This window comes from Convolutriloba macropyga, chromosome 6 (assembly GCF_964194025.1).
Source record: "Convolutriloba macropyga chromosome 6, txConMacr16.3, whole genome shotgun sequence".
NCBI lineage: Eukaryota > Metazoa > Xenacoelomorpha > Acoela > Convolutidae > Convolutriloba > Convolutriloba macropyga.
In genome coordinates, this window is record NC_134473.1 from 47,269,114 (window position 1) to 47,291,649 (window position 22,536).

Here is a 22,536-nt window from a genome sequence, read left to right on the forward strand (position 1 = left end):
CGTTAAAGACATGCTCTTGCATCTCAATCAGAGTGTACAGGGACTAATATCATTAGTAATAAACATCAGAGTTGGTAACTAATACAAAGTGTATAAATTGAGCATCTCAAATTTGGCTCCATAGGCTTGTCTCGTTTCTTTCATTTCATGTTTTGATATTGAGTTTGTTCACTTCAGCATTCTTTGCTGAGCAACTCTTGTTTAGAATCATTTTTTAAAACAGAATCTGGAATTCGCCACTTGTTTTTTCGTTTTGGCCTTAGTCAACTACCCGCTAAACGAAATGAATCTTCAACTTTATACTAATCATTTTCCGGCATTAAGAGGCAAAAACAGGAGGAACGCTAGTTTCCGAAATTGTCAAGTTGCGATGCCAAAAATGACATTTTTCACGTTTGGCCTTGACCATCACGTCCTGTTCCAATGCCATTAATTTGTCACATAGTACTAATTGCGGACTTTGTATGGTCATACACTGGCCATAGACCCACAATAAATGGCGGCTGAGAAAAGGACGGACAAAAATCGCTCTTAATTGAATCCTGAAGTGCTTTTAAAATAACACACTTGAACAATAACTTTCGCTCGTTTTTCTCCCCTACTTTTTCGCTCCCAGAATGATGGATGACCATTAACCAATCTTTCTGTTTCTGCTGCTGACCAAACAATTGACCTAAACACTCGTCTTCTCGTGCCGCATTGGCTTCTACAACGTGTTCAACTCGCACCCTACCGTTTTAAAAAACAGATGTTTAAATGTCGAATCGTTAAAAAAATAGCTCCTCTCTGCTGTTAACAAAAGAGCGAAATTCGTGTATTTATTTATTTTGCCCTGTTTTGTTTCAAACGCTTTTTGTTATGCTGACATAAAAATTATAGAAAACTCGTTTAGTTTAAATGCAGATTGAATTAAATAGTTTTCAATGAAAATATGAGAAGCACACAATTAAAATCTCGTATTTCGTATCAGGCAAAAAAAAACTCTTGCTTGCAATTAACAAGAGTTCATAATTAACAATTGTACATAATTTTCAGGCTTCTCGTCTATCTAACTAACAGCAATACAAACATGTTTAACAACAGCTTAGCCCATTTGGACCATAAAATTTTGACACCAAGTGTTGAGATGCAAAAAATAACATCATGCAAATTTACAACTTAATTTAGGAATGTTTATCAAATGGAAGTCTGTTCAACAATTAAGTGAGCAACTCAAGTTAAAACAACGGACAACAGAAAACAATCAATAAAATCAATCATAATTTTGCTTTAAATTTTCCAAAATTTGCTTCCAGTCACTCTGAAGGCAAAAGATCTGTTGTCGCATCGTCAATAAAATTTATTGAGCAACTTTATCAAAATATACGTTAAAATCTCAAAACTATTCAACTCATAATATTGCTTCTACTATTATACGCACCTATTTAAGCCCACAGTGGAAAGGCTCTTTAGACCAGCAATAAATTTAGTATGTTAAATGATAGCACAAGAATCTGATCCAAAATATTGCCGAGTTGTTCAGAACCTACTTCCTCCTCTTTAGCCACATTGGATCAATGCCAAAATCTCAACTTAAAAAAAATATTAAGTTAATGAGGTCGCACTGTTCCCAAACTATTTGCTTTCAAAATTCTTAATTGACAAAAGATGCCTTTATGATGATAGGAAGTATGTCTCAGCTATTGCAAATGACATCAGATAAAATACAAAACCATGTTTTGCTTAGAGGAACCGTTGTGGTTAATCAAGTGAACTCAGCGGCATTTAGAAACTGCAATGAATGTGTATAAAACAGCATTTAAACTTTTAAAAGATCTGCTCCGTTTCTCCCTGGAAAATATTTCTTTGATAAACTAAATTTCTGTATTATAAATGATTAGCCAGTCTTAGAAAATCCGTTCTAAGCAATGTGAAAATTTATTTAAATTGGTCCGAAAAATCTATGTACACAATCTGAAATTGAATTAAATCTATCCACGTTTTTATATTATATTGAACTTCTTTTAAAAAAGCTCAATAAAATTTGCAAATAAAGTCTTAGATAATCAATTGTTCATTGTGTGCATGAGGAAGAGCAAACAGTTCAGAAAAAACTATTGCCAGATGGTGGTTGTTCCGAGACAAAACTTATTAAGTAGTAAAGCTTGCCAAATTAGCGCAATCATTGGCATGAGGCGATGTAAAATGAATAATGGTTTTCGATGCAAAATACCCAATGAGCCAAAATAGTGCACCACTCTGCATAACTTCAAGATATTTAGTTTTAATTCCGTACAGCCAACTGTATGTAAGGTATTCTCATTCAACTTTTTATGGAAATGCTCATACGTGCAAAATTTGATTTCTGTAATAGATCGCTTCGAGATAGATTGCTGCCACCAAATTGACAGTGTCTATTTTGGCACGTTGGAAATTTTGGCGACAGTTTGTTTCATTGCTACTTCATACAATTGAACGCTATCTGTTTTCGGCGATCTTTTTCATTCTGAAGCGTGCACCCTTATTTCCTCTCCCTGTCCTATTGTCGTGCAAAAACAACGTCTTGTACTGCTGCTCATGCGCGGCTGTTGTAGCAATACTCAGCTTTGTTGTGCATAATTAGCCTATCGTCCACAAAGTAGAAGCTGTCTGACTTCGTCTCCCAAGGGCTCTCCACCATCTGTTGGACTGAAAACACACAAACACACGTATTGTGTGCAGCCATGACAAAAACTACGTAATACGGGAAAAAAAACTCAAAAACAATGATATTTCTTTCAAAAAGTAGACACAAAGTCGATAAAATTATTATCTATAAAATGAGAACTTTCACTTAAAAAATTATGCTTGGCTAGAGATCAGAGGACAAGAACTAGTGACTAACAAGGATAAGTCAGAGAACAAAATAACTAAAAATACCAACAAAACTCAAAAAATCACAGACATTTTCTATTAAAATACGTAGTGTCGTTAAAAAGGTTAGATGTGAACTGAAACCATTAGCAAGGAGGCTCGGTAATGTGCGTACGTACATAATGTTCCGACCCCGCTCATGCACATTCTTGACTTAATTGGCTACCAAATGAAGAGATAGAGAACTTTCAAAAACATACACATCGTTGAATAAGCAACCAATGAAACACGATAATGCCACGCTAGAGGGCCGATGAATGTTGTTGATAATAGGACAATAACAAAAATAAAAAAAACAATCATTATTTACGACCAAAACTCGATGTATATAATAAAAAAAATCTTAACAAAAACTCGCATCAGATAAAAACCAAAATGAAACAATTTAAAATATAATTCATTAGAAAAAATATGAGACCTGTCCCAATGCGACTGGTTAACAGGTCGGAAAAAAAAGAGCAAGTAGGTGCAAGTAGGAGCAAAGTTCAAAAATACTTTTCCATTTTTGAAAACAATTAATTTCACAGATATTATGTCATTAGATATCAACTAAAACCACTAAAATAACCATTTATATTTACAAAGGAAGCAATTGAGACATGTCATTAGCCAATGTTTGATTGCGCAGAATTTCAAAGCCAATGGGATCAACGATTATTGTTATAATTTAAAAAGAAACCAAAAATCCTTTGGACTGTACAAATATATTAAAATCTAACATTTTATGAAATCACGTATTAACAGTTATAACTAAGCCGAGAAACAAATGTTTTAAGCTAAAACCACTAAAGATTAAGTTATAGCTCAATGAAAACGGGTTGTGATTTGTGTTTACGGGGACCGATCTACAAATGGACCAAAAAACTAATTACAAAAGAAGCTCAAATACTCAAATTTATTTTTGAAAACAAATATTTTCAAAAGTCATAACAGACTTAGGATTACAACAAAAAGCGATGGATTAGGTGTCAACACCTCAGGGAGCCAACTGGGCCTACTAATAATGAGACTAAGTCACAAGCCCACCAAAAACAAATTCATAAAGAAGCCAAAACTTCAAACAATTTTATGACATGACACTGTTCAAGGCACTATAATCAAAAAATGTTACCCGCAAGAACTCTTAAATCATCATTTTACCTTCATCTTAACATCAACGAGTCTTCCTTATAAAAGGACTACTTAGAGATGACACCAAAAAGAAATCAAAAATGAACAGTAAAACCTCTTTATGAAACTAAATGATCGAAGCAATCAGTCACAACGTATAACCAAGCGCAAAAAACGATTGAATCAACAAAAGCAATTCAGACTTTTAATAAGTGAGATTGAGTTACATTGCGACAAAAATAAAAGCAAAATGAGACAGATGGAAAAAATCTTTGTTTAAAAAAGTTTAAATTGAAAGTCATTAAAACAAAGAACTATAAACTGAAGTCTTTAACTAGGTTGAGCTATACGTCATGTTGAAGCACTTAAGATCTATCGCTACTGGGTATATGGCGCACAACATCGAAAATAAAGACAAACATCGGCAAAATAAAAAAAAAACAAAGTTTTGAGAGATAACTGTGTCTCAGCAAAAGAAAAACTGAAAACGCGTAGTACCAAAATAAGGAAACCAGTAGTTGAATACAAAACCGTTACCGACATTAATTTATAACTCAGAGGAAGTCGTTTTCGGCTTGTTTTTACTGAGACTACGCATGAATTTGAGAAAAATAAGATAAATTAAAGGCAAAGTTCAAAAATTCACCGATATTTTCTCATCTCAAAACAAGTATATTCAAAGTCATAACAGACATTAGATAACAACAGAAAAAAATGTCTAGGTTCTTTTATACTTTCTAAAAGCTAATTGAATCATTGATTTTTTGGGACACAAAGTCATTGGGCTACAAAAATTATAAACAACGAAAGAAGTCCAAAAAAACTTTTACGAAAACTATTAGTCAGAGCCATAAAAAGCATGAGCTTAACTCTGAAACCATAATGTAATCTCGTGGGGTCTCGTTTATTGTAAATATTAATTGTCAGTAATTAAGCCCTGATTTGAAATTCTTGTCCGTAATTTAGATACACATTTTAATATCGGAAATATTCTGAAAAAAATATCCGGCCCCATTAAAATCTAAAAAATTTTTATCATAAGGATCCAAAAGGAGATCAAGAACAACCCAGATGTTGCTGCGCGTCTAACATAACTCCCAATTGTTGAAATGCTTGCAAAATAGATCAATTCTATACAAAATTTTTTAGTTTCTCAAAAATAAATAATTCATTTTGTATAATTATCGAGTTTGAATTTGCAAAAAATTGCCAAAATTACAATTCCAGAAGAATCTTAGAGCCAGCGGGAGTACAATTAGCTCTCATTTGAGCCTTAGAAAAATCCGGACACAGTTTTAAGTTGTCTACTTCCAGCAAATATAAAGCAAGTGAGCTAAAAAAGCAAATTTGGTCCCATTTTTGACGAAGTCTGAATTTTGAAAAATTTAGCATAAATTCTAGCCAAAAAACTCACATCGAACAATTCAACAACCCTCCCCTATCTTTAGAGATATCATCTATAACACTATTGTTAAAAACTTTGTTTTAGCAAAATTGACGAAAATTGGGTCCAAATTGACGAAAATTTGGTCAAAAATGTGAAAAAAAAAAAACAGCTGAAATACTTCAAATATTGACAAAACTGTAAACCTCGCTAACTCCCTATAAAAAGCAAAAATTGAAAACATAGCTGGCAGATTGCCAGAAAATAGCCGCAATTGATTCGTAGATCAGCAGTCTAAAAAAAACAGTAAAAAAGACAGACCAAAAAATTTCGTCTTTTCATTGGAGGCTGATCTGTTATATTTTGATTAAAAATCTGTATAAGTTATTGCTGCCTCTATTAGCTGATCTCAAATAGCCTTCATTTAGAGTGACACACACCCATCCGATCTTATCTCTTTGAATTAAAGTAAATAAAAGTCAATTTCAAATTGAGGAAGTCATTTTTGAGAGTGAGGTAAGTCAAGTGTGACCAAAAATTTAATCACGCGCATGAACAAAAAAACTCGCTCCACTGAGAGCAAAAAATGACGTCACACATGCAATTCAGTTGAAATTGCATGAACGAATGAACAAAGAGTGGCTGTGACGTCATATGGTCGTAACAAAAATCATGACGACGAAATAAAAAAACATAGCAGGACAAGTCCTGACGTACAATTCAAAGAATTTTCATTCACTAAACAGAAAAACTAGACCTACAATGGACTATGAGTGAATTGAGAAAACCATTTCAAAAAAATCAGATAAAAAAATAAGAAAAAACAGAAAATCAGTGTCAAAATGCCGCATGTGAACAAAAAAACCACTAGCGAGAAATGAAAATTTAGTTCAAACAAAAAACTAGGCCTAGAATGAGCTGTGAATGGATTGGTAAAACCATTTAGAAAAAAATCCGATCCAAAAAATCGAAACAATAGTAAAAATTAGAGTGAAATTGCCGCATGTGAACAAAAAACCACTACCGAGAAAACGAATTTTTGTTCAAACACCGTTTCCTCACTCTACTTTAAAATTAGAGCGAAAAAAATTCACGCCGCAAAACCACTCGTTTTTTCGCTCCACTTCCTGTTTCGGCGTGACCAAAATCACTACTCCAATTTGACTTCAAAACTGATGAAAATGTGTGAACAGATTTTTAAAAAAAAGACAGCGCCCCAATACAATTCAAATTCTTTGAATTGTAAAAAAACCAAGAGAAGGCCAATAATAGCCTCAACTATCGCTGTGCGGCTATTAAAAATCTTTTTGATTCCATATTCTACGCTGAACGGGATTTTAAATGATACCGCTCACAACTCTACGATTATATCGATCGGCCAAAATTGTCTGAACAAAAAAACCCATTTGAGTATATAGTTCCTCTTCCCCTCTAGATGCGTCAGAAAAACTTCAATTGGGCCATATAAGAGCGGCAGTGAGCCATGCCACTAATGAGACTAAGTGACAGTACAAACTAAACTCCAAAACTGCGAAAAACTCGATGTATATTGAAAACATTTTTGTGGCACATCAGTTATTACCTTTAGATATCAATTGAAAATAACAAATAGTTTTTATAACGACTCATTAGAGAGCCAAAATATGCTGATATTAAGGAGACGAAGTGACAACACAACAAAAAGATCAAAAAGGGGGCAAAAATCAAATTTGAAACGAGGCAGGGCCACATTCGTAACAACGTTTGATACGAATTGAACCATAAAGATTCAATTCTTCAACATTAGGGCAAGTTAGACTTTCATTAATGAATCTAAGTAATAGGAGAATAAAAAGAACAACCAAACAGGATAAGACTAAAAAATCACTGAAATTAGTTGTGACAAAGTAGTTAAAAGCTTTACATACCAACTAAAAAAAGCCTCATTAAAGATCCAGCCCCTTCAAACCAGCCAAAACTGAGACGAAAAAACAAAACTGAAAAGACAAAAACATACCCAGCCAATTGCCAGAAAAAAGCGGCCGTTGATTCCCATAACCAAGATTGGGATTGAAAGAAGAGAAAAAAACTAATGAAAAAAATGATTTTTGTACATAATAAAATTTTGAAGTGCGCACTATTTTGATGTCACTTTGGAGCTGAAGAAACTCATGTTTCTCAGTGAGACGACACAGGGTCTAGTATCAATGCCAATAAGCATTGGAGATGGTAACTAAGAACAAAGATGAGTACCGGGCATCTGAAATTGGGCTTTATCCCGTAGAAAAGTGCTTTATCCTGTAGAAAAGTGAGATTAGCATAGAGAAGTCAAAAAGTTCACGCAACGTGTTGAACAAGCTGTGAACTAAGGTAAAGCAAAAAAAATTAATTGACGAAGTGAAAAAATAGGAGCGCTATAATAGCCGGCTAAGAAGCTGATAAAGAAAAAATGAAAAGCAACAAAGAATGCAAAAAACTGTGCCAAGATCAGAAAAACACTGATAATTGATTAAAACAAACAATGTCTTAGTCATATAAACCACTAACTCCCCTCTGATGAAATAAAAAGCACATTTATACGTCATTGGAATATATATTTGACATTTTGAAAAAACATCAGTTGAGCTACTGAAAAATATATATCTTAAAAACGTGAGAAAAAACAGCAAAATTCTCGCACGTGAAAAATTTTTGCTTTCACAAACCGAAAATCTGTTCAAGCCCCAATTTCTCACATAAGTTTAAGAAATTGCACACCTTGAACTACTCAATTCTCCGTTCTCTTTAGTACTCCATCCTGGCTACACCAACTACTCTAATATGACTTCTTAATTACAACAAAAAGTTGACAAAAGTATGAACCGATTTTTATGACAGCGCACCAATACAAAACAAATTCTTTGAATTGAAAGCAAGGAAAGCGCCCAAAAAATTGCCTTTGAGAGGCTGACGGCGGCTATGGCTCATCAGAACAAAAACACTGGGATTGATGCACCACACTCCCTACCACTTAAGGCTCAAAATAACAATTTAATTCGTAACATAGCTCAGTACTATGTCGAAATGCTAAGCTACAGATTTTGATTTTTCCCATATAGTTTCCATAATATTAGAAAGTTTAGAGAAAATGTATGGAAATGTTCAGCTCTCAAGGAATTATTCAGATCTAATCCTCCAATGATACTCACCGAGCAAAATTTGGACACAAAGCTAAATTAAATAACGCAAGTTAAAAATATTCCCCAAATTGTTGTAATCCACAGTCATGAACATTACACGTAAAATTGATGATGTTTCTACTTTTCTGTACTGTTCTCAAAGTACTTCTCCTAGAGAACAGAAAAGTCTAACAAGTACCATTAGAGCTATGTACTGTTTGGTTAGAGTACTGATAAACCTTGTACATAGGTGGAGTACTGATAAACCCTAGAACATGGATGCCCGCACAAAAAAGTCAAAAACTTTTGATACTACGTTGCAGACCTGTAGTAACAAAAGTCATTTGAAATTCAGAACGGTGAAGCAGTAACTGAACATAGCTGTCAGATTGCCAGAAAATAGCCGCAATAGATTCGTAGATCGGCAATCTAAAAAAAACAGTAAAAAAGACAGACAAAAAATCGTCTTTTCATTGAAGGCTGATCTGTTATATTTTGATTAAAAATCTGTAAGTTATTGCTGCCTCTATTAGCTGATCTCAAATAACCTTCATTTAAAGTGACACACACCCATTTGACCTCACACACACCCATTGATCTCTTTGAATTAAAGTAAAAAAAAGTCAATTTCAAATTGAGGAAGTCATTTTTGAGAGTGAGGTAAGTCAAGTGTGACCAAAAATTTAATCACGCGCGTGAACAAAAAATCGCTATAATATGAGTGCAAAATGACGTCACGCACGCAATTCAATGGTGGCTGTGACGTTATATGGTCGTAACAAAAATCATGACAACGAAATAAAACATAGCAGGACAAGTCCTGACGTACAATTCAAAAAATTTTTAATGACTAAACAGATAACTGGACCTAGAACGGACTATGAATGGATGGGGAAAACCATTTAGAAAAAAATCCGATCCAAAAAATTGAAAAACAGTAACAATCAAAGTGAAATTGCCGCATGTGAACAAAAAACCACTAGCGAGAAAGCGAATTTTTGTTCAAACACCATTTTCTCACTCTACTTTAAATTTAGAGCGAAAAAATTTCACGCCGCAAAACCACTCGCTTTTTCGCTCCACTTCCTGTTTCGTCGTGACAAAAATGACTACTCCAATTTGACTTCAGAAATTATGAAAATGTGTGAACAGATCTTAAACATATCCGGCAGATTGCCGGAATAGCTGCGATAGAATAGACCTGCGTGCCATATAATAGAGATAGAAACAGATACAGATCTAAATTGAACAAAAAATCGACGCCACTCAAAAAACTAGGCTAAAAAACATTCAGCGAAAAATTAATAAAGCTTGTTAAAATTCATTCCACAGAAGCCTCTTATTAGGGACCTTCACTGCACATATGAATTCCTTTGACCTTAAACAAAGTCCATAAACTTAAGTTTTAAAGTGCAAAAGTCATTTTATTGAGTGAGGTAAGCCACGTATGATCAAAATCGACGCAAATAACCTAAAATCACGCAAATAACCTAAAAACTTTCGCTAAAGCGAGTGAGAAATGACGTCACGCGCGCAAATGCCGTTAGTGAGAGGAAAAAGTCATTCAGAAAATTTGACTTTTTCAGCTTTGCTGTGTGAAAAAATGTAAAACGAAAAAAGAGCGTCAGACGAAAAAACAAAAAAACATAGCAGGACAAGTCCTGAAATACAATTCAAAGAATTGAATGAAAAACTTCGCAGTACTCTGACCAGCAAATCAAATGAACAATGCCAGCCGAAACACAAACGAAATCATCTAAAAAATTCAGAAACTAAAACAATCAAACTAAACAAAAATATACTCCCTGATAAAATTCTTGAAGCTTTTACCCCTTAGGCAAAATTTGATGCCTTTAAATATACATAATTCAAAAATAAATTCAAAACCAATTTTTGTTTATGAAATCGGACTATGAATGGATTGCGAAAACCATTTAGAAAAAAATCCGATCCAAAAAACCGAAAAACTTAAAATCAAAGTGAAATTGCCGCATGTGAACAAAAAACTACTAGCGAAAAAGCGAATTTTTGCTCAAACACCGTTTTCTCTTTACTTTAAATTTAGAGCGAAAAAATTTCACGCCGCAACACCACTCGCTTTTTCGCTCCACTTCCTGTTTCGGCGTGACCAAAATCAGTACTCCAATTTGACTTCAAAAATCATGAAAATGTGTGAACAGATCTTAAAAAAAAAAAGAAGACAGCGCCCCAATACAATTCAAATTCTTTGAATTGTAAAAAACCAAGAGCACCGCAATATAGCTACGCTCAGCTTACAGATTCGCAGCTATAAAAAAAGACAGCGCCCCAATACAATTCAAATTCTTTGAATGTAAAAAACCAAGAGAAGGCCAATAATAGCCCCAGCTATCGCTGTGCGGCTATTTAAAAAAAAATCAATAAGGAACGACTATTTTTTTCAGAAGCAACCTTCTGTGTCAAAGGTTCTCGGGTATATTTAATCCGATGAATTTGAACAGGTAGCACCCTACTTAGAGGACTATGGTAAAGCTTTAATGCACAACAATTCGTCGATAGAACTCTGACTATAAAAAATAAAATTAACACATCTGCAAAAAAATCCATTTTAATTCCTTGAATTAATATATTAGCTTATGGCATTAATCCAACACCACATAGCAAATCGAGATTTAGGCCATCTTAGTGACAAAGACATTAACAAGCATTGTTCAAGGCTGCATTTTAAACAAGAATGCGTTTTTGCGCTGATAATGATTTGCCTAGCTTAATAGAAACGGGGTTTAATCAACCCGGGGCCCCCAAGAGATACTGACTTGTGGCGTTATCCAGTGCAGGGAACTCATAGATGTGTTCAATGCTGTTGTTCGAATTTGGCATACAGAATCCGAAGTCAAAGTCGAACTCTTTTAGCAATCTGTCTTTGAAGAAGTGTCTCTCCACCATTCTGAATTTGTTCAGCGCCTTGTCTCCGATCGAGAACTCTATCCTAAACATCATCAATTTATACGCACAGAGACGAGACCCAGTCAAAAATGATTTAATTCCAATCGAGTTTGCGTTGTGGTTCACGCATTGAGGAAAAAACTGAGCTAATAATAAATTACATATTTCATTGTAAGACTTGAGAAAATGCCACTCTTTTGTTCTATATTCAAATGGCGAATACTTCCCAAAGCTTTCAGCATTAAGGGCGAAAAGATAGTGTATGTGAGCTAGCCTGGTAGCAAAAGAGCTAGTTATACATAGCCGACTAACGTCGGGCGAATTGCTCTCAAACGACCGCGACCGGCGAATTGATGGGGGCAACGGCGGGGGTTCTTTCGCTGCACTGGGCCAACGTCCTTACGGCCTGAACCATTTGCAGGGCGGGGATTGGGGAGGGGACTGCTGTAGGAGAGGTATGTATTGGTATGGGGTTGCGGGTGTGGGAGGGGGGTCAAACTCTTAAGAACCGCCCTTCACACCATGAATGTACGTCTCCAAAACAGTTTCTGTGAATCGCATACTTGGAGACTAGTGAGACACTAGCCGAACAGTTCTAAGAGAACTTAATGCCCATACCTAAAAAATACACAAACTCAATTGTCCAGGTACCCATACCAGCGTCTCTATGCTCAATCACTCTTCAAAGAGTCGATTGAATTGGCCGCTTTTCAAAAATAGATTTAAGATACATTATTCACGATCAAAATGAATTTAAATTGTCTGAGAAAGGAACACAAGACCGAACAATATCTAGTAATCAGTTATTTTGCTACAAACAACTTTTGCTAATGATAGTTGTAGTAGTGATACTAACGTGGCTCCCACTTGTTTCAGTCGGAGGAACTGTGGTGAGAAGTGATACCTTACAAAGCGTCCCCCTCCAGCCCCACTACCACCCTGTTGTGCCCCAGCGTCTCCACCTGCTCCCCTTGGACTGATGGAGTCTCCATCTCTCTCGCTGTCTTCCTCCTCGTGGTCAATGTGCTCATCTGTAAAAAAAAATCTTCTCCGTGAAACAACAGACGCTTATTGACGACTAAAACTTTAATTTCATTCCTCATTTTATTCGAATGTTTTTCAAGTAGAATGAATATTTTGGGCAGTTCTCATTTCAGATCTAATGTGGGTAACCAATAGGAATTGAAATTGATGTCGAGAAACCAGAGATGAGGAAGACTATATTGCTACTGCAATTAAGCCATTACGTTGTAAACAACAGATAAGGGATAGCAGTCACTGATGACTTCAGTTGATGATTCATTCTAACAAGCGATAAAACTAATCTATACATTCTGTAATGACTCCAGCAAAACTAACTGTTATTGTTGGTCAAATTGTGTGAGAAAATTAGTTTAAAATAAATTAAGAGCAAGTGTATCTTGGATGACTTAGAGGACAAAATAGCTACCTTCGTCTGGTTTGGCGATTTCGAATAAAGTGCGTCCGGTGTCCATGTCTCTGATCTTGAATTTGGTGAAGTCTATTTTGTATTCAGTGCTCTCTGGTCGACAGAGGTAGTCTATAATAGAACACATCAACTCCACCACTATACAAATCACATTTTAACTTGAGCACGCAACTGGTTAGAAATTACATTGCAGTTTTTTGTCGAATATAGCGAACAACATCAATATCTTGAAATTAGCTACTATCATATTTCACGAATCACTTAAACAAAACATAGCTGGCAGATTGTCAGAAAATAGCCGCAATAGCTTCGTAGAAATTCGATCTCACAAAAATAATAAACATACCCGGCAGATTTCCAAAAAAGGGATTGGGATTGAAAGATTGGGATTGAAAGAATAGAAAATAATGGAAATGGAAAAAATGATCTTCGTGCAAAAACATTTTTAAATTGCGAACTATTTTGAACATAGTTTGCTATCAGTTTATAGTTGAATATACTCCTATTTCTTAGTGAGAGGATACAGGGGCTAATATCAATACCAATAAGCATTAGAGACGGTAACTAAGACTTATATGAACAAAGTTAAAGTAACGGTCACCTAAAATTGGGCTTTATGAGTTTATCCCGTTTCTATTTCTGATTTCGTTTTTTACTGACTCTTCACTTTGAATTGTTTTGTTGAGCAACTGCTGTTTAAATACACTTTGAGCAGAAAGAGATGAGCGAAATTAGGCCAGAGAAGTCAGAAAGATTTCACGCAAAAAGTCGAAAAAGCGGCAAAATGAGGTAAAAGCGAAACAAATTTTTGTTTGACAAAAAATAGGAGAGCCATAACAGCCCGCTGAGATGAGGGCGGCTATTAAACAGACAAATATTTCCACTTATAATAGCTAATCTTAAATAACCTTCAATTACAATGACATACACTCAGTTGACCTTATTTCATTGAATTCAAGAGAGTCATTTTGAAAGTGAGCAAGTCATTTTTGAGAGCGTGTTAAGTCACGTGTGACCAAAAGCAACCACCCGAATAAACAAAAAACTCGGTCTACTAGAAATGAAAAAACGTTACGCACGCAATTCAGACAAAACCGATGTGAAATTATAGTGATGTCACATGGGCATAACCAAAATCTTGACGATATAGAAAAACCAAGAGAAGGCAACAACAGTCCCAGCTATCGCTTTGAGGCTATTAATAAACATAAATCGACTATCGTCGGAAGAATTGCTCTCGAACAACTGACGAGACAAATAATTTAGAATGGCTAGAGAAAGCCAGCAGAAAAGAAAGGCTATAGAAACTTTAATGGTGCAAAAATTTCGGACGGTGGAGGGGCTCCCACCTTTGACTCTCGGATGAGCGTCGGTACGCTAAACGCGCTATGTACGGTTGTCGCTCACAATCGGTTTTATTTTAGAAACAGACTTAATGTCTGAATGCGAGAAATTCAATTCACTCAAAATATCCTAAAGTCAATCGTGAAAAAGTCACTCAAAAAGTGAGATCAAAAGAAGGATCTAGAACAAAACAGTCAAACCAAAATTTTGCATTAAAAAAGGCACACACGGTTACAATTTTTACTTCAAACTTCGACAGAGAGCAATTAAAAGCGTTTTAAAAGATCGCTCCAGTAGAATGTTGACGAGAAAAAAAATTGCATCATAATAGATTGCATGAGAACTAATTAAAAACATTAAAAACATTGCGTTCAAAATAGCACAAGCAAAACATTTATACACCTTCATGCAGAGGCTCAACGGCAAAAAAGAAAGCTCAACTAAGATAAAGTTTAAATTTCATATTCAAGAATACGGCGGATTGATCAGATGAAATTATTACCTCGCACTATATAATATAAAAAGGTCAAGAGGACTTGAATAATTGCAGAAAACAACTTAGTATTGTGCAATGAGCAATGAGAGCTACATAAAATCTGCTGAAAAGATTTCGTATCTGACTTAGCAAAAATCAGTTAAAAAATTGATCTGAAAGCAAATCGGCGTATTTTGAAGAAATTAGATACTAGCGAATTGTGTGTTGGTTATATTCGAAGAATCAATGGTTTTATCAGGATTGGCTTAAAAAACTGTCCCTTACAACGCTTCACTTAGTACGCGATGTCGACAAGGTGAATAATACTTGATTAGAGACGTATCCTCAAGCCATATCTAGGGAAACTTGAAATACCTAGGAATAGCGAAAGAAAAAGATCAGAACTACAAATAAAAGTAATATGCACACATTTCTTTTAACAATTCGACAACAAACGGTATCTCAGTCAATGAAAAAGGTAGCCAAAAATTGAAGTAAAAATAGACGCAACTGTATTGCTTTGAAAGAGGCCGACAAGACAAGAACAACGAAAATCTGAAGACTAAAAAACAATTTTCATTATTTAAAAGAATTCTCAAAACGAAAAAAAAACGATTGCTATGAAATCAATCACCTAATTAGATGCACTTTTCCCTCAATTGCAACCAATGAAAGCTGTCATATATGAAGCCAAAACAAAAGAAAACAAAAAACAACCAAGCAAAGTCTCAAGAAATAAATGGCTTAAACTTTTTGAACATTTATTGTATAGAAGTCACCGAATATGAAAAAAATCAGAGAAATAAACCTTCATTAGTAATCGAATAGACCTGTCTTTATTGAGAATAAGTGATTTGACAGCAAGAAGTACAAATACAAGCAAAACTTTTTTTTGAAAACCAACAGCGTATAACTCAAGCAACACCGATAACCTGATACGATTAGCTCCATCGATTCGAGCATCCTTAGCAACTGTTGAGACCTTTTATTACCATATTAAGAGATGAGACAACAAAGTGACCATAAAAATTCGCAAAATTCAATTATTTCTAGAAAACAACTATTGTCAAATTCAAAGAAAACAAAAAATTTTAAACTGAAACAATAAATCGATCAATTTAACCTTTATTAGGAACCTATGAAACCTATCCTTATTGCGCTTAAATGAAGACAACAAAAGTAAACCAATACACGAAAATTTCACTAATATTCGCTAATAACTTATGAAGAACAAATAGTGTCAAAGTCATGAAGATTACTAGCTATGGACTCACGACATTAATTAGGTTAACTCATGTCTGATTAACAGCCAACAAGACCTGTCATAAATGATACTAAACAATAAGACAACAGAAATAATAAAAAGGGGCGAAAATAAAATACTTTTATTTGGACAACAATTTGTGCCAAATTGTGGCAAAGCATTAGCTTCTCATTGATGAATTCAAGCAATTGCAAATAGGAGCTATTAGAGCACAAATGGGTCATTTTATCAACACTCAAGAGAAGAAACACTGAAAAAAAGTCAAATAGACGCACGTGGAAAAATAATTTCCCTCTGTGAAAAACGGAAAATTTGTCTGAACACCAGTTTCTCATTCCACCTTAACAGTAATTTGAAAAACCAAAACCTGAGACCTAACTTGTCACTCTCTTTACTACTTCGGCGTAACTAAAATTAACACTGCAATTTGGTTCTCACTGACGTGAAAAAAACCGAAAAAATCAAACAGATCTAAAAAACATAACAGGCAAGTCCTGACACAATTCAAAAAATTTCCATTGACTAAAAAAAACTCAGACCTAGATGGACTATAAATGGATTAAAAAACCAATTAGAAATAAATTAGATGAAAAAATTGAAAAAAAACCTGAACAACTCAATGACAAAGTGCTGCATTTGAATGAAAAACCACAATCGAGAAGGCGTTTGTTCAAAAACCTATCTTGAAATGGAATGAAACAAATTCACGCCACAAAACCACCCGCTTTTTTCTCCACTTCTTGCGTGGGCGTGACCCGAGTCACTTCTGCATTTTGACTTAAAAAGTCATGAAGTGTGAAAATATACAGACGTGAAAAAAATAGATATTTGAAAAAATAGAAGAAGCGAGTTAGAAGGGGAAAAAGTGAGCATAGCTGGGAGATAGCGACAGAACAGCCGCAATAACTTCTTAGACATGCAGTCTCAAAGAGGTAGTAAAAGAAATAGACCAAAATAAAAATCCTTTTCATTAAAAGTTGAGATGTTAAATCTTGATAAAGAATCTGTTTAAATTGTTGCTGCTTCTAATAGCTGCTCTCAAATAACCTTCAATTAATGACATATACTCACTTGGCCTTATCTCTTTGAATTAAAATGAAGAAGAGTCAATTTAAGAGAAAGGAAGTCATTTTTGAGAGTGAAGTAAAAACTCTCTCGACTAAACTTAAAAATGTTCACGCACGCAACTCAGTTGAAATTGCATTAACGAAATAACAAAAAAACACATTTGAAGCGATTGTGACGCCACATGGTCGTAAAAAATCTTGATGACGAAATGAAACATAAAACGACTGACGTCGGAAAAATTTCTTTCGAATGACAGGTGGGGCGTAAAATTTCCTTTATGGGTGCAAGAACATCCGACCAAGGTAGGGTTTGAAACCCGACATGATTCCACTTACTTCACCTCAACAGAGGCATTAACCACTCGGCTATCAGGGCCTTGTGATGGTATCTCTAACAATAGGTTTTGTTTCAACAGCAAACTTTAATTGGCAGTGAGCCCAATTGAAATCACTCAAAAATCAGGAAGTGCGTGAAACAGTCGATTGAGAAGTAAAGATTATTCTAGAAGAAGAGTGCCAAAACGGTCAACCCAAAAATCTGCATAAAACAGACACACGTTACATTCGAGAGCAATTAAAAACTCAGAGAAGGCCAATAATAGCCCCAGCTATCGCATTGCGGCATTTGAAAACATTTTTGAAAATCTTTCACAAGGTGCAATTCCAAAAAAATTTGTTTAGCAGATTGTGTAATATACTTAAAAATTGTTCAATGAAACCGCAAATGTCAGCAAAAAACTTGCTACACATCTCGAAAAGGAGAAAACTCGAGCAAAAAGAAAAACTGAAGGACAATATCTAAGAAACTCTTCTGCAGAGTTGATTAAATTATTTTATAAAATGTGTCCATCTAACAAATCTAACACATTAATCACTCAGTTGGCCCTACCAGCAACTCTCGTTAAACAATTGAACATGAAAATATTCTGGAAGGCAGACAACAGTGGAAAGAACCAAAAAAAAATCAAAATATGGAAAATTAAGACCTAGCTGGCATACAGCTTCGTAAATCTGCAGTTTCAATACAATAGTAAAAGAAACAAACCAAAAAAGAAACTTATATATTTTAAATACTGAGATGTTATAATGGCTATAATGTTTAGCTTATGGCTGCTTCTATTAGCTTCAATTAGAAGGACAAGCCCCAACTTGACCTAATCTCTTTGAATTAAAGTAAAGAAAACTCAACTTCAGAGCGAGGAAGTTATTTTGAGAATGAAGTAAGTCACTTGTGACCACAAAATTAATAACGCCAATGAACGAAAAACATTGTCCGCGAAGAGTGGGAAATGACCATCAGCACAAAATTCAGTTGAAATTGCAGCAACTCTCATTGAAAAATTGAAATTGAAAAAATTCTGGAAGGCAAAAAAATAGAGGAAATAGCCAAAAAAAACTTTTAAAAAGGAAAATTAAAACATAGGTGGAAGATCGCCAGCAAATAGCCGCAATAGCTTCGTAGATCTGCAGTTTCAAAACAATAGAAAAAGAAACAGACCAAAAAAAAACTTCTTTATTTTAAAAACTGAGTTGTTATATTTAGATCAAGAATCAATTGATCTTATGGCTGCTTCTATTAGCTGCCCTCAAGTAGACTTCATTTAGAAGGACAAGCACTCACCTGATCTCATCTCTATGAATTAAAAAAGTCCACTTTAGTGAGGTTGTCATTTTTGAGAGTGAGGTTAGTCATTTGTGATCAAAAAAATAATCACGCGAAAGAAAAAACACCCCACTAAGTAAAAAAAAGACGTCAAGCACACAATTCATTTGAAATTGCCTGAACGATTGGACAAAAAACACATTGGAAGTGTCTGTGACAAAAATATTGTTGATGACACAAACAATTGAAGGCCGAAAATAGCATCAGCTATCGCTTTGCGGATATTGAAAACGTAATCAAAAGTCCACAAAAGACAATACAAGCATTAATTTCGTCAACAAAAGTACCCCAGGCACTAAAAACACGAAAAAGAGTACAAAATTCGGTAAAAAAGCTTCCAAAACAGCGAAATAACAAAACTTGCTCAAGATTGCACATAAAACACGAATATATGATTCAATTGGTCGAAAAGGTTCCTAAACAAACAGTTTCTTGTTAATATGGTTTAAAATAACCACTATCCGAACATAACCTGCAGATTGCCGGAAAATAGCCGCGAAAGACGCTTGTGGCCTTCCATGAATTGAAACAACTAAAGAAATAAGATAGCTGAGCATCAGTCCTTTAATAGACCACTAGACTTTTTGGTTAGATTCGGACTGTCATTTTTATGAGTCAAATACGCTCTATAAGGAAAACGCGCTAATGGAGCTTTTTCAAAATTAATTTTTGAAATAAAAAACTCAAGACTCTAATACTCAAGAATTAGGGCATATGCGTTTGGCACTACTTGCACGCGATTGACCTTAAACTAGTAAATGTTCATAAAATTTAAAGTTCATTGAGCGAGTACAGAAGTAATTTTTTGGGTGAGATAAGTCACGCAATTGACCTAAAAGCAGAACAAATGACACCACGCACACAAATTTTAACTGCAAAGCAGAAATCACCAATTGAAAAAGTCAACTCTAAGAAGTCACGTCGCAGGAATCATCGATGGACACGACGAATTAAAAAAAACCACGATGTCCCCAATAATAGCCGCCATCGCTTCTTGGCTATGAAAAAAAGTTAAAAAAAACTGCCTCCAAAAAGCCGCATGTGATCAAAAAAGTTTTAATTGCTTAGCAAATTTTTTTCACCCCTCGTTTTCTTGCTCTCTCTAAAATACAGCATGAACATAAAATCATTCTCTGTTCTCTGTCAAATTCAATTCGTTCAGCCATTTGAACTAAATCCTTAATTTTATATCCCTCCAATATCCCTCCAATACGCTCCACCAATATCCCTCTTCGAGTCAGCGCCCCGCAAAAAGAAACTCCCAATACAATTCAAATTCTTTGAACTGTAAAAAAAAGACAGCACACCAATATAATCCAAATATTTTGGATTGTAAAAAATAGGAGCGCAATAATAGCCTGCTGCGAAGATGAGGGCGACTATTAATAAATTAATTGTGCGTGAGCCAAGAGTCAGCATCGTCATTTTCTTTCAAGTCAATCTCAACTCCACTCCCCTCTCCCCAAATTTTTATTTATACATTGTTTTGTTAGATACGAAATCATCGGTTAACTGACTCTCTGCCGAGTTTCATGACAGGTGCCAAACGAAATCTGCTGCCTTGCAGTAACCGTTTTTCTCTATGGCTTTCAGAAAGTCAACACATCCTCGTAAAACTGTATTTTGATAACAATTCACTGAAATTAAGCTTTTTCCGATTTAAAACTGTGATCTCGTCAAAAAATAATATCCTAGTAAACTTCTCGCACCTTTCCACTTGTTCACTTAACCATCTTAATGATCGAAGAACAGTTTGAATGGTAAAAAGCAGAGCTAAATAATTTTTCTTGAGGGACCAAGGCGCAAATGATTATTAATACCACACGATTGTTATCGCCATTAAGAGGCTATCAAACTCAGAGGTTTTGAATAATTTCGAGAAGGCGATATTTTTAAATTAATTCTTCTAGCGATTACAACTGTTGCATATCTAACGCCCTTGGCTTGCAGATTACGTTACGGTGGTTGCTCCTATTTGCATAAAGAAGCTTTTTGTACTCTAATCTCAAGAGCAGTGTTAGGCCACGTTTTCCAGTGTTACGCGGGCCTTGAACAATTTTAAATTAAAAGCTATGCAAATGTTGTTATTGAAATACGAGTTGAAAAAAGTCGACTGTTCACAAAGCCACTCATAACAATCGGTCAAATTGTTCGCAGAGTGCGGGGTTCAAGCGATTGGGCGGGGGGATGGGGCTGGGGTTAATCGATACGGGGGGAGGGGCAGGGTTGTGGGAGCCGGGCGAGAATGGGGTCCAAATCGCCAGGAGGTTGGAGGAGAGTGGAGACAATGGGTGTGTTTTTAAGGAAGAAATTTTCCTTAAAAACAGTTTTGGTCAATCGCATACTTAGAGACTAGTAAGGCTGTAAGAGCTGCTCGGCTACTTACTGCCATCCGGGCGTTACCACAGGACTAATATAATTGCTACAAACTTCGTTCCCGGACAATTAAACATGCTGAAATGAAAAAGCGTACCATCTGTGATGGCGTTGAGTCTCTTGACGTCATTAGGCGTGATCACATCTCTATTAGACAGATCTTCCATAGTCAAAGGCGGGCCTCGAACTGTCGTAGAACTGCTAGCTGAAGACGCGGACCCACCTCCAATGTTCAATCTTCTCAACATACTCGAAGTTCCGTTCGAATCTACTTTGCTTTCTGGCATTTTGTAGCAATGAGAACAAACTTGTTTGTCTCTGATAAGTCGAACTGTTTCAAATTCTTTCCAAGCTGAGAAGGAGGGTTAATTCAGTTGTTTATGCTGAGTTCTGAGATCACTTCTCAGATGAAAGAAGGTACAGAAAGACGTAGGCACTCTAGTAACTGACTGGTTGATCGAGGGCGCGGTCCGTTTATTCTGTACGATTCAAACAGCTAAATCTGAAATAGTTGACTTCAAACTTCATACATAAAGTCTACTTCATGCATAAATTCTAGTCACAGCATACATGCCCCCCAATGTTTCATAGTATTTCACTTTACACCCGGAACACAAACTTAGTCGAAGTGCGAATTGCGCTCAATTGTTATTTCTAATGATTTCAGACATAACATATCTTTATGACACCTCAGCATAACTTTTCAGCCCCTTCAGTTAGCAACGTACAGTCAAGTCCTCGAAACTATGTAACTAGCACTCACTGCAATGTCTGGGCTTAATGTAGTGCAAAATTACATGTAAAAAGAAGTAAAATAGTCAAGTTCCTTCCCCAAAGATAGTCTGTTCCAAAATACAATTACCAGCAAATTTTACTCCAATTTATTTTCAGCACAGCTAGGGAGGCGCTCAGTTGGAACACATCTTAATTTCTAACTTTTCCGCCTATAACCGTTCCCTTTCTCAAGCTAATTTTGCCGCGATAATTTTATTCTTAAGATCCTAGCAAAGGAAAGTTGTGGAATGCGTACGATAAAGCGGGAGAATTTTCAACTCGGCTTAAAATTCGAAAATTTGATTTGATTGGAAACGCTCGTGAAAGTAGAGATAAATTAGAACCCAATTCGATCAGCCATCTGTCTTTTGTAGCGGGTATCTTTCTGAGAGCATTCAAGAGACACATCATCAATATTGTACAATGTCTAAAAAATCGTATTTCTGTACATTTAGCGGAGATGCGTTTAAATACTGGTGTTTACTAAGAAACATTACTCATATTAGATCTAACCAAAACAACTAAACTAAAAAAGCGGAACACCGTACTAGTTCCAAGAGTCTCGAAAACGATAAAATCGAAACATTGAGTTTATGAGAAAGCAGCCGCCAAATCAAGAAAAATACTGGGCAAATTTGAACCATATTGATCCAAATCCACTTCAGGATACATTGT

At 35.4% G+C, this 22,536-nt stretch overlaps 2 protein-coding genes across 2 annotated transcripts in view; one reads left to right on the forward strand and one right to left on the reverse strand.

Annotated features, from left to right (window-relative positions):
* The window catches only part of LOC142341716 (gamma-aminobutyric acid receptor-associated protein), a 335,133-nt gene that overhangs the window by 164,947 nt on the left and 147,650 nt on the right, over window positions 1-22,536 (forward strand). The window lies entirely within an intron of this gene.
* On the reverse strand, window positions 888-21,609 carry LOC142341714 (protein unc-119-like). The gene is made up of 5 exons (XM_075392878.1): window positions 21,185-21,609; window positions 12,899-13,009; window positions 12,305-12,479; window positions 11,319-11,491; window positions 888-2,667 (listed from the first exon to the last, which is right to left on the reverse strand). Exons 1-5 carry the CDS (start codon window positions 21,372-21,374, stop codon window positions 2,555-2,557), a joined length of 762 nt encoding a protein of 253 aa, XP_075248993.1. The 5' UTR covers window positions 21,375-21,609; the 3' UTR covers window positions 888-2,554.